An 18,750-nucleotide genomic window follows, 5' to 3' on the forward strand; every position below is an offset into this window, starting at 1 on the left:
TTTGAAAGCCGGGAGGGGATGTAGCGGACGTTGTGTATGTGTTTCCGAGTCTCATGCGACCGACGCTTTCCGACGCAACACGGTTAGCATAGCAATGCGTTTGACGGCGTTAGCTGACCGTAAATAAGGAGTAAGAAGTTTAATTTAGTCTCTTTTGACTATCCGAGGTAGATGCCCAGATTCTAGCATCTGAAGAAGCAGCGGAGGGAAGCAGGTTGGTTTTCTTTCTCCTTCTGGAAACATATTTGCTGATAATGCTCCGTGCTAAGCTAACGTTAGCTAAACTAGCCCTATCCACACACACACACACACACACACACACACAGTCTGTTAGCAGCTAGCTCCTGCTAACACGGGGTTTTGTGTTCATGAGGCTTTCTGTCGACGCTTCGTATTATTAGTGAAGTGGTGCAATGTAACTATAAGTACATTTACTCAACTAACTCGAGGTACTTGGTCTTTACTACGTGTTTGAGCTACTTTCTACTGCAGTACATAACCTCAGGTCTGACATTAGTCTGCCCAGTCTTGAGCGCCCACTGTTGTAGCCTTATTGGAGGGGAAAATGTAATGTAATATAGGGTGACCATATTTTGATTTCCAAAAAAAAGGACAGGCTTCTCAGAGGTTAATGAACGTGCTTTATTGTGCCTCAATGGTGCCAAAATAACTTCTGTAATAAAAATAAAATCTGTAACAAAATAATAGCAATCTTTTAAAATAAATAAATAAATATTCTGAAATAATGTTCTAAATATGAACTCTTCTGTGTCAGAAAATCCAGCTTCAACAACAATCAATAACAATATCTCTTAATACCTTTTCAATGTAATAAGATAAATAATAAAGACACTGAAACATATGTGCCAGCTTTGCACACGGTGCGCTCCCGCCTCCCACTTGTCCGGTATGTGGGACATTTTTAATTTTTTTTGCAGTTCAACTGCACAAGTCTTGTTTTACGGTTGTGCGCAGGCTCCACGCAGAGCTTTCGCCATAGCCTACGTAAGTGGCCTGATGTTTTTACGTGTGTGTGTGTCCCGTGTGTTTTCTGACCACAGTGGGAAATCTTTAGCAGGAAATGCTTCGGCATTTTGCCTGCAGTGCTGCTCCGCTGTCTGCTCTGGTCCCTGTGTATGTGCGCGTCGCAGAGCCGCCCACAAGGCAGCCTCTCGGGAATTACATCACACAACAAAGTACTGTAGTATTGTGTGCAAAGTGCCAGTCAATTTAAGTACACGCTTAATGGTCCCATGAAAAACAGTGACTCAGTACAGTACACAAATTTAAAAGCATTAAAACATCTATAACCATGTTATACGGTGAAAACCAGAGCTGCTAACTAACACCGTTTTTAATCATCAATCATTTTATCGATATAGTTTAAAAAAGTCGGACACAATTTCACACAAACAACATAATGTCCCTCCAAAATGTACTTGTAACTTATCAAATATTATGAATCAATTATCAACAAAAAAAAAAAGTTGCAGATTCATTTTTCCGTCAGCGGACATTTCTGGGCGACCAAAGTGTTCCGATTAGCTTCAATGAAGTGTAAACACACAGCGAGAGGGTCAACGTCTAAAGCCACTTTCCGACCAAGTAGTTCCAGGAACGTAGTTCTAGGAGAAGCCCACTTCTTTTTCTTTTTTTTTTATAACTTTTATTTGTCAAGTGCAAGAATCAGACATAGATTGCATACATGATGACAATATCTTTCCTTTTTTATGAACTTAAATGAACAACATCCCCGCCCCCCGTATCAATCAGTGGCTGCTTATTCCTCAGTCATCAAAGCAAGTTATCTGTGATTTTGATGTGTCTTAGGTGAACAGGTCGGGGCTACTATTCGCCACTGGACCGGAACAAAGGGAATAGTACGTATATAACCATGCAGTGGGACTCTACAAAGATACTTCCCGAGCTGGAAGCCTATCTAGATAGTTAAGTAGTGGCCTCCACTGAGTATAGAACCTGTCAGATGACCCTCTAAGTGAGAACTTGATCTTCTCCAGTTTCAAAAGGCCTAAAATGTCGTGAAGCCAGACTTTGATTGATGGTGGTTGGGGAGACTTCCACACTAGCAGAATTCTCTTGCAAGCAATAAGAGAGGAAGGCAATTACGTTATTTTGAATGGCTGTGGAATAGTAATATGTCGAGATTGTGCTGATTTTTCGTCAGAATTCAGACAACTTGGGGCATGCCCAAAACATGTGGGCAAGATTGCATGGAGTCTGTGAGCATCTACTGCAATTCTCATCAAATTTGTCTGGATAGAGCTTTGATAGTTTGTCCTTACTATAGTGTAACCTATGGAAGACTTTAAATTGTATTAGTGACAGTCTAGCACAGCTGGATGACGAACCCCCATGGCTCCCTCCCAGAAGATCACGGAGAGATTCAATTGGAGTTCTGACTCCCAGCTCATCTTGATCTTATGTAAAATAGATTCACTGGCTGGGGACAACAAATTATAAAAATAGGAGATATGGCCCTTTGACAGGGTTCTAGCCTTGAGAGCCAGGTCCATCCCGCTGGGTGTAGGTACCTGTGGGAATGACGTGGCGTGTGTTTTCGCAAAATCCCGCAACTGGAAGTAACGGAAAAAGTCTGATTTATGTAGATTGAAGGTAGAGATTAATTGGTTGAAGCTCGCAAATATACTGTCAATGAACAGGTCTCCCAGACTACGTAGCCCATTGTTTTCTAAAATTGAGAATCGTGGGTCAATCTTTGCTGGGATGAACAGGTGATTATTGCAAATAGGAGTCGCTAGAGAGAGGGTGAGCCATCCGAAGTGGCGTCTTATTTGCGTCCATATTTTTAGAGTTCCAATAACAACCGGATTAGAGGTAAAGCTCGACGGGGAGAGGGGCAAGGCGCTACACGTTAAAGCTAACAGCGACGAGGAGCAGGAGGCTGACTCACTCTGACACCAACTGGGTTGAGGGGAAGTAAACCAAGATATGATCTTATGCACGTTAGCTGCCCAGTAGTAGCCAATTAGATTGGGTAGACCCAGTCCCCCAGCCGATCTATCCCTACAAAGTAGTGCACGACTTGCTCTTGGTCGTTTGCCAGCCCAGATGAATGATGAAATAATGTCATTTATGGCTGTGAAAAAGGACTTGGGAAGGAAGATGGGCAGACATTGAAAAACATACAAGTATCTCGGTAACGCATTCATTTTTATAATTTGTATCCTACCAGCCAAGGACAACGGCAGGTAATTCCATCTTTGTAAATCGGACTTGACCGTCGCTGTCAATGAAGTAAGATTTTGCTCTCGCATTGTTCGTAAGGATCGTGTAATTGTAATCCCAAGGTATTTAAATCCTGTGTTGGCTATTTTAAAGGGTATAGTTGATGGTGATATGTCTACAGCCAATTGGTTGATTGGGAAGTATTCACTTTTAGAGATATTTAGCTTATATCCGGACAGACAACCGAAAGAGTTTAGCAGAGTCAGGATACGTGGGATGCTTACCAAAGGGTCACTTACATAGAGAAGCAGATCATCTGAATATAGCGAAACCTGATGTTTTATTCCCCATCTTTCAATCCCTCCAAGACGAGAGTGAGTTATCTAGTTTTGCAATGGCTTCCCCCAGCTCCTTCTGCCGAAATCTGCGCAATTTATTTGTATGTGACATGAAAGAGATAATTTTACCCCTTATGTAGGCTTTGAGAGTGTCCCATAATGTGGACGGGGAGGTTTCATCATTCTTATTGGTTTCACAGAAGAAAGTGATCGATTCAGAAATATGTTTGCAAAAGTTGGCATCTGCCAGCGAGAGAGGGTCTAGCCTCCAATGTCTGAATCCCTTCGGCTTCATACTAAAGTGAAGGTCTAAGACCACGGTGGCATGATCCGACACTGTTATGGGCAAGTACTGAGCGGAAACGAACGCTGGAATGAGTTTTAGTAGTAGAAGTAGAAGTAGTCTATGCGCGAGAATGAACGATGTGCATGGGAGAAAAAAGAGTATTGTCTTACAGAGGGATGCAAAAATCGCCATGGGTCTACCAATCCATATTGGCTCATAAATGTGGAAAAAGCCAGGGACATTTTCATGGCTGAGGTTGATCGTTGACTAGACCTGTCCAATGTTGCATCGATCACACAGTTCATGTCCCCTCCCATTATCAGAAGGTGAGAATCTAAATTTGGAATGGTAGCAAACAGTGAACTCACAAAGTTATGGTCGTCCCAATTGGGAGCATAGACTGATACCAGGATTACCTGCTTCCCGTATAACGTACCGGTAACAATAACATAGCGACCGTTCGAATCCAACATTACTCTATCTGAGGTGAAATGAACATTTTTCCGGATTAGTATGGCCGTGCCCCTTGTTTTTACATTGAATTGGGAGTGAAAAGTTTGGTCAATCCAAGGTCTATTCAATTTTCTATGGTCAGAGTTGCATAAATGCGTCTCCTGAAGAAACATTATGTCCGCATTTAGGCTTTTGATATGGGTCATAACTTTTGTACGTTCGATTGCAGCGTTTAGCCCACCACTCTTTAGTGAGCTAATCCTCACAGCCCGTCCGCCAGCGGCACCCCCCTTGGTTACACTAGCCATGGTCAGTCTCAAGGAGCAAGCAGTAAACAGCGAGTGAAATCTTCTGTACAGAAATAGCCCAATGTAAAATGAATACACACATAGCACAGAACTCAAAATAAACAAAATCAAGTTATTAAATCTTTCCCCATCCCTTCTCCCCTGCCCTATTTATCCAAACTAAACCCAAGTAGTCATACTTCCCTTTTTGCGTCGTCTTCCTTCTTTTCTTTTATTTGTCCCACCTCCTGCAGTTATAAAGAGCCCGTTGGGACCCCTATATTAATGAACGTGAACCTTGAACACATTTTTCTAGATTGTAGATATCAAGATGGTCTGAATACCAACAGTGATCCAGAGGTAACAATGTGATTAATAAAAAAATAAAAGTAAATGTAGAGTAAAAATAAAATACAGGGTATTAATCACTTAGAAATAAACATTGAGTGGACTGCAGAGGTAGTACCCCTTCCATCATAATAATCATTTATAACCATGTATTAGCTTGGCAACCTTTTAACTTAAATATGAAATAAAACAATACAAGCTATTATATTCTTTGGTTAACTTCAAATTAGAGTTAAGTGAAGTGTAATACCCAACATCAGCTTCTGAACCCGCTGAGCTAGATACAGGGCTAGTACGGCACAGCAGTTAAATGGTAAACATCAAGCTTAGGCCCCACAGTCCAACCAGTCTTTAAGCCTCTTTGAAATAAGCACAATAGCTCACTTAATATATCATCCTTGTAAAAGTGATGGGTGCTAAGGCTCAGCGGGTTCCCGTCTTAATCATAAGACTTACCAATACTAAAAGCAGCTCCTCCTGTAAGGGAGCTAGGTTAGCATGGTCCACATTAGCCGCGGATAAAATAGCAGTCAAACTAATCAGGCAACGGGGCCTGTTGATATTTGGCCGCGACGGTGGTGGCTTCCTCGGGAGATGAGAACCTCTTCTTCGCTCCGCTCTCCAGAGTGATCTGTAAGCGGGCCGGAAGAGAAGCGCTGGCCGAAGAGCAAGGTTGTAAAGATCGGCCATCACCGCTCGATATTTAGCCCGTTCCCCGGCGACTTCTGGTGTGTAGTCCTCGAAGATCTGGATTGGTGACCCTCGGTACTGAAGTTTCCCACGTCTCTTACGGGCCTCCCGAATGATCAGCTCTTTGGTCTGATAGCGATGAAGGCGAAGAATAACCGGTCTGGGCCGCGAGCCGGGATGTGGTTTAGCGGTGAGCGTTCTATGTGCCCGGTCCAATTCAGGAGGAGACTGGAGGATCTGGCCGCCAAGTACTTCAGATAGGAGTTCGGTGAAAAAGCTTGTGGGTCTGGGTCCCTCGAGTGATTCTGGGAGGCCGATTATTCTAATATTATTTCTGCGGCTGCGATTCTCAAGATCGATAGCCTTCGTTGTTAGCTTAGCAATGCTATTTGCTAATGCAACACACCTCTCCTCCAGTGCTTGAATTCGTTGGGCTTGCAGCTCCACATGAGATTCCACTGAGACCATTCGCTGACCATGTTCTGTTATCGTTGTCTGCATCTTGTTGAGTCTCAATTCCAGAGTAGCGAATGTTGCCTTGAAGTCGGCTGCGATGCTAGCTCTGTGGTCTTCTAGCATATTAGCTATGCTAGCTAGCGCTGTGCTGTTGCCCGCAGCAGAGGCGTCTGCTTCACTCTTTTTAGGCGCTTTTGATGCTTTTGACATTTCTCTAGGGTGTTCAAGGCTCTAACGTTAATTCTTCCACTCTCAGTTGGTTGGGGTCTTAAGGAAAAAGTACATTTTCAAAGTAGCTGGTGCGGGAGCTCGAGACAACGCTGCTTTCACATGCTCACCCAAACCGGAAGTGATCGAGAAGTCCACTTCTAAGCACATCTACTAACTACTCTCCCCCCAAAATGTTTTTTTCAATTTGCATTCACACTGTCCAAGTGGCCATATGGACTATATGAGGGGAAAGGGAGTGATGCAAGCACTGCAACGGTCTATCAATAGCGTTACAATCAGAAAATATATATATATAGCAGTGAAACTAGTGAATTAAGTGGTGATGAAGATGGCGAAAAACTGTTAAATTTGTCCCGTTGTTGGTCTGTCTGTACCGGAAACCCGACCCTCGTTGATCTATCTCCCTATGCTGAAAAGACCCTGCCCAGAAGTAGGAGCTGAAAGAGTTCCAGGAACTGCAGCCAGAGGAACTAAAAAAAAATAACAAAAACAAAAATCCCCAAATTGGTCCAGTCGGAACACGAGAAAAAAAGGGTTCTGTTGTAGGAACTGCAAAAATCCCTCCGGTCGGAAAGCGGCTTAAGGCTTGATTCGTGGTCCTGCAGAGCTTTCAGAAATAAATATTCCGACTTATACCAGTGGATGTTTACACACTGGGGCAAGTATTGACAGCATATTATATCTTCTGTCACGCCTATGGCAATTATGAATGGGAAAAAAAAATTCACATACTATATTTCTCCATTTGATACTGTAACCAACTGACCGCAAACATCTCCAGGATAAACTCTCTCCGTTTCTCTTTTCATTCGCAGAATGACGAAGCCCCGAAAAAAGCCGTGCCCCTCCTGTCGGGCCCCAAATTCCCTTGGGAGGATGACGTGTGTGGAGTGTGTCTGCCCCCTGCAATTTAATGAAGGATTAAAAAAGAAGCAAGCCAAGCTGAACCACTGTAGCTGGGCATCCACTGTCAAGTCTAACAGGAACTCCAGCAGGAGCGTTAGGTCGGCCCAGCTATCTGTGAGTTGTACTCGCTCTAATTTAAAAAGGGGGTTTGGCTATGATTATTTAAATTTTTATCATTGATCAATTTGTCTGTTACACTTTAACGTTATCACATCATGTATGAAAGATCTAAATATTGTGGCAGAAGGCCCAAAGCTTAGCTGCTAAGAGCTTAGCAAAAAGTCATTTAAAGGTCCCATGGCATGAAAATTTCACTTTATGAGTTTTTTTTTTTTACATTAATATGAGTTCCCCCAGCCTGCCTATGGTCCCCCAGTGGCTAGAAATGGTGATAGGTGTAAACCGAGCCCTGGGTATCCTGCTCTGCCTTTGAGAAAATGAAAGCTCTGTTGGGCTGATCTGGAATCTTCTCCTTATGAGGTCATAAGGAGCAAGGTTACCTCCCCTTTCTCTGCTTTGCCCGCCCAGAGAATTTGGCCCACCCATGAGAGAGAGACATCGTGGCTTTCAAACGAGCAAAGTGGCATTTGGTCAAGGCCTCTAGCCTCTAGTGGCTGTAATTCTGCACCAAGGCTGAATTTCGGGAAAGAGACTTCAGATACAGTATTAGAGGACCACTAAGGCCTATATAAAAGAGACTTCAGATACAGTATTAGGGGACCACTAAGGCCTATATAAAAGAGACTTCAGATACAGTATTAGGGGACCACTAAGGCCTATATAAAAGAGACTTCAGATACAGTATTAGGGGACCACTAAGGCCTATATAAAAGAGACTTCAGATACAGTATTAGGGGACCACTAAGGTCTATATAAAAGAGACTTCAGATTAGGGCTGGGCGATATATCGATATAAACAAATATATCGATATATTTTTAAATGAGATATGGAATTAGACCGCATATCATATTTGGGGTTAATCAAAACAAAACCCCCAGCGCGCCATCTTGGAACAGGGTCCGAGCAGCATTCAGATCAACGCTAAAGATGCGCGGACTTTTGTACTGCTTAATTATGTTCGCATAGGAAATGAAAAGAACAAACAGCATGGATAACATTTAACAGGTGACAATGTGTTTTATGATTATATATGCCGCCCGACCAGCAATCTGAGCTCCGAGGCAGCGGGAGGCGGAGAGCCCCGGTCGGCCGCAGCCGTCTCTTCCCCGGGCAAAAACACAGCTTCGTCCGCTGCTGCCGCGGTCCCCGCTGATCCAGATCGGACCAGCCAAAGACAGAGTTGTGACCGGTAGGATCTTACACGTAGTCCAGGACGAACTGTATGTCGATATCGGGCGGAAAGTTCCACTAAGTTTGTCGGGCGGCACGGACGGAAAGAAGCGACAGTGGGCAACCGACCGCGCGGGCTGCGCAGGATCTGGAGCTCAGTGCCCGTTAAAATTACATGTAACGGCTTAAATACATACAGAAATAAATAGTGGAGGAATGAGCCTGGACATTTCAGTCTGTTTAAACTTCACCTTGAAGCAGAAACTCTTAGTTCAGAAGGGTGAAGTTTCGGTTTGGACTCAGATCTGTGAACCGATCATAATAAATTTCTTTGTTTTGTAGTCGATAGTTCATCTTAAGTTTATTTAAGTGGAAGCAGTATCAAGTGGAAGAATGGGACTATAACCTGGGCGTTACAGGCATAAGGCATTACATTGAACAAAGTAGATTATATTAATATCAAAAGCTTAATTGACCTTTGGGAACGAATCCCCAAATAGCCTATGGAGCTTTGATTTCAAAAAAGTTACTCCTGTTATACAGTATTTAGGTTTACATTTTATTGTTATTTGAACAGCTGAGCATTTAATCATGAACCAGGTGAAGAAACCGGTTTATTATTTATTTGATTTTGCAACTGTTTCTATGAAACTACTTGTGACATGTCATATTTGATTTGGGCTTTGACTGAACATTTGCTCTCACTTCGCGGAAAAAATATCACGATATATATCGTATATCGATATTCAGCCAAAATATATCGGGATATGACTTTTGGTCCATATCGCCCAGCCCTACTTCAGATACAGTATTAGGGGACCACTAAGGTCTATATAAAAGAGACTTCAGATATAGTATTAGGGGACCACTAAGGTCTATATAAAAGAGACTTCAGATATAGTATTAGGGGACCACTAAGGCCTATATAAAAGCATCCAAAGAGCACATGTCATGGGACCTTTAACATTATTTGTGCTGATAAGCCTCACTTGTACATGGCTAAACTCCTGTTCTGCTAATGTGTCAAGCCAAGGTGTCCAATCCAATCCTACTTTATTTATAGAGCGCATTTCACAGATTAAAAAAACCAACAAAGTGCTTTACAAGGTACATACAAACATACATGGGGTAAAGAAAATACAGCATGACATGAGGAGAGACGAGGAGAAAAAGGCAACTCCCAGACTATGCCCCCACTAGGAGCACATAACCAATACAAGGGCACACAAGACACGCAGTGGGGGAGGGGAGTTTTGGGGTACATGGGGTAGGGGGGTGTTGGGGTGCAGGTAGTCCAGCACAGGCAAGCAGACATCTGGTCCTGCAGCCAAACAAAGGCGCTGGTCACAGACCCGCCCGCCTGACTGAGGGTAGAAGCGGAGAAGGCGCTGGATGGGGGGTGGGGGGTGATTGCATATCTGTATATATGTAAGAGTTCGTGTGTGTAGGCCTGAGTAGTCAAGCTACGTCTGGCCCCCGTAATCTGGTTTTCTCAGTCCGCACGATTGTCATTGCGATACACAGCCGGTTGCCATGGAGTCAGCCTTGAAACAGGACCCAATCCGAGTCAACAATCAACAGGTGTCTGTGGGAATCGGGTAAGGAACACAAGAGTGTGCCTCGCTGCAGTGCTCCAGGGGGAAGTCTTGGTCAACACCGGCCTCGGCCAAGGCCAGCGCTGGTTCAGGGAGCCGAAAAGATGAGATTGGAATTTGTTTTGTCTCAGGGCCAGGAGCCGCAGTTAGTCACTCTCGACTGCTCTGAAATGTCCCCTCTGGTCTCCGTATCGATCAAATTTCCTTGCCAAAACCGTGAGTTTCCCCAAGATGTTGTCCAGCCTATCCAGAGCTGACAGTCTCTCCAAGATGGTATCCAATTTTTGGACCATGGTGTTCATAGTATCCAATTTGTGGCTCATGTTGGTCATAGTCACAATTTGAGTTCCGACAGCTCTGCCCACAGCTTCAACCATGACGGCCAGCCTGGTATTTTGCTCGGTTCCCGTCTTCTTCTTAATTTCTCGATAAACCAGGGCAATGCCTGAGCCAATCAGCAAAAGACCTGTTATCAGGGTTCCGAATAGGAAAATATCTTCAATGTCCTCCACGGAAAGAACCGCCAGACACACGATCCGCCACCTCTCCCACGCGTCCATCGTGTAGCCAGCTGCGAACGTTCCGGCCGGGCAGTCAGGTTCCCCCGAACCCGAGCTTCTCGTCGAGAAGATGGTGTCAATTGCGCTGAGAGACCAGTTGATCAAATCCATAATTCGAAGTTTAGGAGCAGTGCCGAGAGAGAGACTCTCGAAGTACACAGAGACAAAGACTAGACGAGAGAGCAAAGCAGGGTAGGCAACGGGAGGAGAGGGAGATGATGCGACCGCCTTCACAGAGTGCCAAACGAGAACCATGAATAATAATAATAATAATAATAATATAGTAAATAATAGTAAATGCATAAATCTTTCTTCCCTGTTTTCTCGCAGGTTTTTAAACTCAGTGCCCTTGGCTGCTGCCCGATTCTTTTTCTCGGGCGTCAGGACCGCAAGGGGGAGATTTGCGGGGACATAGTCCACCACATCCCTCTGACTGATGGGGTGGTCCAGGAGATAGTGAAGGAGATGAGGAGACTCTATGAGCACCTCCTGAAAAGTGAGATCATCCTTCTTAAGATTTAACAATCCCACTTCTCACTACATTCGACAAAGGTAAATACACACACGTTACGTCTCGGGCTGGGTACTGTTCACATTTTCAATGGTGCCGGTACCTGAAATTTCGGTTCCGGGCACCCAACGGTACCTTTTTCCGGTACTTTCCCTCTGTAATAGCAAAAAAATAATTTCAGCTGTAAAAATAATTCCAAACCTATTTATACTATTACACTCAAAAGACCATAACAAAACTAAACTCGTCCCTCCATCCCTACAACCTATTCAATCAAATAAATATTCATTTCTTACACTGCAACTTTTTTTTTTCTTGCATTTGTACAGTGTTTCCTTTAGGATTTTTTTTTTTTTTACTCTTTTCCAATGAACGTAGCTAGCACCAGCTCCAAAATTCGCAAAAAGTAGCTAGATGGCGTCATACACTCATTTGCACATTTGTGACGTCATTACGCAATCATTTGCATTAAGCTTAGTGGTTGTGTCAGCAAGGTAGATCGAAGGAAATAGAAATCTTTAGCCAAATAATCACAATTTAAATACGGGAATTTATTTGACCTTATAATTATTACTTAGGTAGCCTACCTTTTGAAGTAAAAAAAGAAATTCTACAAAGGGAGGGAAAAGCTTTGATAAAGAGCTCTCAAAGAAGCCTGGCTTGGCCAGGGCCAGGCCAGCTCAGCTGCGTCTTTCTCCCGTCGCGTCCTGCTGTCTCTCATACCTGCACCCTGTCCCCCCTCCCCTGCTAACTGCTGCACATGAGGGGAGGGGCTGCCTCTCAGTCACAGAACAGAAGAGAGGGGTGACTGTTTTGGCGGCCACAGGAGAGGAATACCGCCCATGCTCGCTGGCCAATACTGACATCTTTTCTACAGATAGTCGCCAGATTTGTCGCTAGTCGCTTTTGTGAAAAACAAAAAGTCGCTAAGGGGGGGTCTGAAAAGTCGCTTAATTTAGCGACAAAGTCGCTAAATCGGCAACACTGCACAAACAACGGGGGAGTGAGTTATGTCGGCAGTGAAACGGAGGGGTTTGACCTCCCACAATTTAACTGGTTGAGGCGGCAGATATGGACTTGCCTCCGGTCAAGCGACCAGGCTCCAGAGGAAGTATGTCTGGTTAACAGAGCTGTAGCTGTTACCAATGTTACAAGTAGGCTAGGGTTGGGCGATGTCCCCCAAATTGCCAGTTGACGATGTTGACAGTAAAACATCGTGATGGACGATGATATTGTTTATATATTTTACTATATCTCTTAACATAAATATTTAGTTCTACCACTATGGGCTAACAGTTCGATCAGACATACATTTCAGTGCCCTCTGTAAATGGACAGTATTGTATGGCCATGCTGCCGCCTGCTGGTAGGGGCAGTAATTACAATTTGACCTACTTTAACGGCATCGTAAAGTCTAGACTCAATCAGATGTCCGTGATCTGCGTGACGACAGTACAGTGGAACGTTTGCCTTCAACAGAGCGACAGTAATAACCTAATACACCATCATTACTGAGATTAAATTACATTCTCTGTTATATTTGCACTGAATAACACATTCAATAAACAGAAACCTAACTCTTGCAACGTACATGAACAGATGCGCAAAATTAGCTCACACATAAAATAGCACCCTCGTGAATTAGCCTACTGTTGCTAACTCCTAAATCCTGCATAACATTGTCCCGTACCTACAGGACATCAGACTTACTCATTGATGCACAGCAGTGTCCATAAACTTAGTCCAATGAGGGGAGAAAGGAATAGTCCAGGGCTACTACTGACAGGAGAGAGAGAGAGAGAGAGAGACAGAGAGAGAGACACACACAATCCAGTCTGGCTTTTAACAGCCAATACTTTCCCCTCTTATATTTTGGGGGGAAAAAAACAGACAGTCAGAACCAAGAGCTTCACTTAGAGGATTGCAGGGACACAATTTTTCTACTAACTAAATCACTGACAACCGTTTTCATCAACGGTCAAAATGTGTCTCGCTAAATTGGAATCGGAGACGATGTGCAGTTCCACTGAAGCCGTTCCACCAAGTCATCTATACATCTACCAGAGACGATCCCAAGTGCTTCCTAACTTTAGCGAGAGAGAGTCGATAACTTTCACAAACGCACGTTCAGTGTCATCATCCAACCGATTCCAGTAATGCCAAAAAACTGGCTGTCATGCTGTTGGACATTGGAATAGTTTTACAATACCATCCGCTTTTAAGTCCTTACACGAGAAGGATTGGTGCGTTCGGCTTTTATGCGCAGCGCGAGTCCCGTGTGTGTACGTTCTTTAAACTCGCAACGATCCAACACACACACTGCTGTTTGATTGTTTCTAGTCTTTTCGTTTTGAAAATGATCCTTATTTTTCGGGAAAACATAAGTTACAATTTGTTAAATTTGGAAAGCTTTCACATCTTGCTGATTTTCTGTTTCCTCTCATTTGTGAGCTCTATACAAGTGTGTACGTAAGCCACCCCGAGTTTTAAAAGAACGTGGACAATTCGAATGAATAAAAGGCAGAAAATGTCCATCACCTAAATGTCAGGGTTTCTTTTTTTTAAATTTTTTTTTTTTTTTGTAGGCAAGAATCCCTTTTATATAACTGTTACATTTACAAGGCCCTTACCACATAACATTAACAAACAATTGAGGAAGAAATAACTATTTACATATTTAAAAAAATCTGACCAAAAGATGATACAGTATGGTCAACGTAACTATAACCGTATTCATTTTTGAATGCCTGCATCCGACCGATTCAGCTGTTGGAGACAAAATGAACACAACGTCACCTTGCGGCGGACGATGGACCTTTTTCACAGCAGACATTTGGACTTGTCATAGTAGGAAAAGCAAAAGATAACAAAACGATGGCTCAATCCCATCCAGTGTCCCAGTAAGCTATTTCAGCGAGTCGGCATGCACAATACCAGGGCCTCTCCTAAGTGGAATGCAGCCATCATTAATGGTTTTTGAATACATCTGTGCTTTTCCTACTATGACATGTCAACATGTCTGCCGTGAAAAAGGTCTACCATGGAACGCGAGTTCAGACTCGTCAGTCCGTATTGCGGCGTGAGAGTCCCGGTAACGTTACAGGATCAACATCACTGGCTATTGTTGCCAAAAAAAAGACACCGTGAAGGGAAAAACAAAACCCAAGCATTGAGCCGCTAAGGAGTTTGTGTGACAATAGGGGACCGTGTCCTGCAACGACAAAGCAGAAGTCGCTTCAACTCTTGCTTCGTCTCTTTTCCTTGCCATCTTTCGCCGCTGCCTTCACGTGCGGTTGAAAATTTTGACAGGTTGAAAAAAAACAAAAAAACGAAATTGCCCTTTTAAAATTCACGTTGATGGCTATTTATCTGTGTTTCAGGTTTACCTATGGATGTCCAGAAAGTGATCGTTGGTGAAGAACATCAGCAGGAGTGGGGCTCCAGTCTGGACCAGAAGGACACAAAGCCCCCACGCATTAAAGAGGAACAGGAGGAACTCCGGACCAGTCAGGAGGGAGAGCAGCTTCAAGGGCTGGAGGAGGCTGATATCACCAAGTTCCCATTCACTCTGGTCCCTGTGAAGAGTGAAGATGATGAAGAGAAACCTCCATTCTCACAGCTTCATCAAAGACCAACTGAAGAGATGAAAACAGAAGCTGATGGAGAGGGCTGCACAAAACCAGCTATTAACTCGGATCCAGATTTGCATTCAAAACCTGATGACGAGACCGGAGCCCCTTCTGAACCTGAGACTGATGATAGTGCTGATTGGAAGGAGACCAGAGAACCTCAGTCAGGTTTAAACTCTCTGAATGGTAACGAAGACTATGGCAGTGATCTGAGATTTAGTACTGGTGGGAGTGAGTGTGGGAAAAGATTTGGCCCCAGTGGACACCTGAATTCTCATGCAGGAGAGAAACCATTCAGCTGCTCCGTCTGTAAGAGAGGTTTTGTAAAAAGTGGAAGTTTACATGTACACATGAGAATCCACACGGGAGAGAAACCATTTAGCTGCTCCGTCTGTAAGAAAGCGTTTACAGGAAGTGGAAGTTTACATGTACACATGAGAATCCACACGGGAGAGAAACCATTTAGCTGCTCCGTCTGTAAGAAATCTTTTAGAGAGAGAGGAAGTTTACAGAGACACATGAGAATCCACACAGGAGAGAAACCATTCAGCTGTTCTGTCTGTAAACGAGCTTTTATAGAGAGCGGTAATCTTAATAAACACATGAGAATCCACTCAGGTGAGAAACCATTTAGCTGCACAGTCTGTAAGAAAACTTTTAGAGAGAGAAGAAGTTTACAGAAACACACGAGAGCCCACACAGGAGAGAGACCATTCAGCCATCTGGGGTGGAGCTCCAGTCTGGAAGGAGAGCAGATAACCTCAGTCAGGTTGAAACCCTCTGAAAATAATTGCATTATTTAAAAGTGATATGAGATGCAATACTCTGTGGGTCCTTTTTAAAAGTCCTACGATAATGAATAATTATCAAGAAATTGATCAGATTATGAACGTAATGTAAATCCACGGAATTCCAAAGATTAATTTGTTAATTTTTTTTTATTTAAAGTGTGCTTGTTTTCAAAATGGAACAAACAGCCAATTTATTTGACCCAATCCCTCTCCTAAATGGCAGCTGTTCTGTAGCCACAAGGAACAGCCACCCAACTCAGTCTCCCAGCAGACTCCCCGTCTTCATGACTAAATTTGAAGTGCTGTGACGTCACCAGCCCTCTAAAGGCAACAACTGCCGTCGTGCTTGGCTATTCCTGCACTCCAGATATTCTTCTCTAGCAGATGACACAAGTGCCTGCTTACAGTAAACCAGTTATCATCGCTGACTTGGGCAAAATCCACCAGCTAGCCCGAAACAGCTGAAGAACGAAAGCAGTTAGCACCAAGATAATTACTGGGACTGAAGCAAACCGCATCATTCAGCCTGCAGGATTGGTATGCAGCACAACAGAGACTGCATCGCTTGACTTCAGAACCACAGTTCTCCCAGCCTGGCTTTCCCACCGTGATGGCACTGATGGCTAACAAGGATTTCTTTCTGTGGTAATGTGACCAACTGGGCCAGCGTTAACATAGCGACCGCAGCTAAGCAAAGCCGTTAACTGTTTAGCTTCTTTTAATGTATATGTAGTGATTTGATTTAATGCTAACCAGACCTATATTTTTGTAATGTTCTTTTAGTGAAGTTATTGGATAGGCCAAACTGCTAAGTTGATGTTAGTTTAGGCTTTGATACAAAATCTAGCATGTAACTAACACCCTCTTTCTAAACCTGGTACCTTAAAGGTGCAGTAGGTAAGCCTTATAAAACCACCTTTCTGTCATATTTACATACCCTATGTTCCAGTAGAACTACATGAAGCAGGTCATTTCCTCTGGCACCACCTACAGGCTGTAGTGCGATTTGCAAAAATCCACCGCTCCCTGTTAAGACGCACCAATCAGGGCCAGGGGGCGTGTTCAACTGCATGTCAGTCACTGCTCATGCACACGCATTCATTTTCCCTTGTGGGGGGAGGGGCTAAGAAGTTGTCGATGTTCACATTTGTTGGCTAAGTCCTGGATCTTCGCAATCCTACCTACGGCACCTTTAACGTACACAGATTGATTTTAACATTCATCCAGACACACACACACACACTTTGATAGTAGGCAAACCTTTGATTTGACTCTGACGTAGGTCAATGCTGTGAGGAGACCCAAGTCTGCCTTTATTTGTTCTCTGTCCGGGCAAACCGATGTGGCCTTAACAAAGCGGAGTTAGCAACCCTTATAGCTGCACGGCTTCCCGGGAAGACCGCCTACTTGTTTCCTCGCAAATAGCTCTTTGATGCTCGGTCCTCGGGGCAGAAATAAGAGCTTTTGAGACGGCCTGGCTCAGCTCCAGCTAAACTGCAGACTGATCTCACGAAGTGGCGTACGTATGACACGCCAATTCGTATGTCATTTGTGGCGCATTATCAAGACGCATACTCGCTTTTTAGCGTGTTTATCAACACCGTTTGGCCTCCATTGACTTACGTTACCTTGTGATTCCGTGTGAATTGACACCGTAGCGAGTAGTATGAAAAGGCACGTAGGGAGGTTGGACCGAGGGGGTCAAACACAGATGGGTCAAACACAGGACTTTCACCCAGGAGACTGGGGATCGACCCGTCGCTTTCTTCTTTTCCTAAACCCAACTGGTTCTTCTTTTCCTAAACCCAACCCACGTGTCACGTTTTCTAAACCCAACCGTAGCTTTCTCTTCTAGAAGTGATAACTTCAAATTGTTTCCGTTAACATTCCTCACATCTAATAGTGCTCACAGCAGAAGTTTGGGTATAAAGTCATATGTTGCGGGGGGGGCGGTCACAAATACATGCCGTAATAAGTCACCAGTAAACCCCTGCCATCACCGAATGTTCTGTATTCATCAGGAGCATCACCAAAGTCCGGCCCCAGCGCAACTCACTCTGCATTAACACTCATGTGAGCGACCTGCGGACACGGTTTGGATCTAAATGTAAATGGACTGTTTTTATATAGCGCTTTTCTAGTCTTAACAACTACTCAAAGCGCTTTAACATAGTACAGGAACCATTCACCATTCACACACTTTGGCCGAGGATGCCGTACAAGGTGCCACCTGCTCATCAGATAAACATTCACACACATTTACACTCCGATGGCGCAGCATCGGGGGCAACTCGGGGTTCAGTGTCTTGCCCAAGGACACTTCGGCATGCTGCAGGGCCAGGGATCGAACCAACAACCTTCCAATTGGCAGGCGACCTCTCTACCACTTAGCCACAGCCGCCCACAAGGCAACGTTAAAAGTTAAAAGGAGTTAAAATAGACGTTGCACAACATTTTATCATAAAAAACATTGTGTATGCATGCTCACAAATCTCAAGAGAATACGTTGCAATTGTACTTTTGAGAGAGGCTTGTGTGTTGTCGGTATTAGGGCTGAACGATTTTTTTTTTTTTCAAAAATATTGCGATTCAATATGCAATTATTTTTTTAAGCTCTTTGTCTTCTGTATTATTCAACAAAAATTTGCAATAAATCGTATAGTATGAACAACACAAGATTAGATAGATTAAACAAACTGTTCTTTCCTGGAGGCCAGGCCTGTATGTGATGATGAAATCAATTAGGTGATGCATGAATTTATATGAATGACATCTTTTATTTAACTACTTCAATCACAGTAGTATATTGAGCACTGACCCAGCCTGGTGGAAACATTCATATGAAAGTCAGAAACAAATCACACTAAAGTGCAGATTGCAGAAAAATAAAAACAAATGTGGCTTTACCACACTTAGTAGTATTTAGATTATTTCATTATTATTTACATATGTAACATGTGGATTGCACTTTTTAAACACTGTTTGAACTTTACTAGACAGTTAAATAAGCAAAAATATATACATCGGTGTGTTTTCTTTTACAGTGCACACAGAGGAGCTGCCTCCAGCCCCTCCCTCTCCTCATGAAGTTGCGTGCCGTGTGCATGACAGCGTCAACGATGTTGCACTTGCTCAGAGAGGCTATCGTTACGTTAGTAGTAGCATAGAGGC

General features: G+C 43.7%; 1 protein-coding gene across 1 annotated transcript; it reads left to right on the forward strand.

The window, feature by feature from the left end:
- On the forward strand, positions 1-17,755 carry LOC120554229 (zinc finger protein 135-like). The gene is made up of 4 exons (XM_039792988.1): positions 1-214; positions 7,112-7,316; positions 10,979-11,144; positions 14,540-17,755. The coding sequence occupies exons 2-4, from the start codon at positions 7,113-7,115 to the stop codon at positions 15,589-15,591; spliced, it is 1,422 nt and encodes a 473-aa protein (XP_039648922.1). The 5' UTR covers positions 1-214; position 7,112; the 3' UTR covers positions 15,592-17,755.
- The last annotated feature ends 995 nt before the right edge of the window (positions 17,756-18,750 follow it).

Source organism: Perca fluviatilis, chromosome 24, assembly GCF_010015445.1.
Source record: "Perca fluviatilis chromosome 24, GENO_Pfluv_1.0, whole genome shotgun sequence".
In the NCBI taxonomy this organism is placed as follows: Eukaryota; Metazoa; Chordata; class Actinopteri; order Perciformes; family Percidae; genus Perca; species Perca fluviatilis.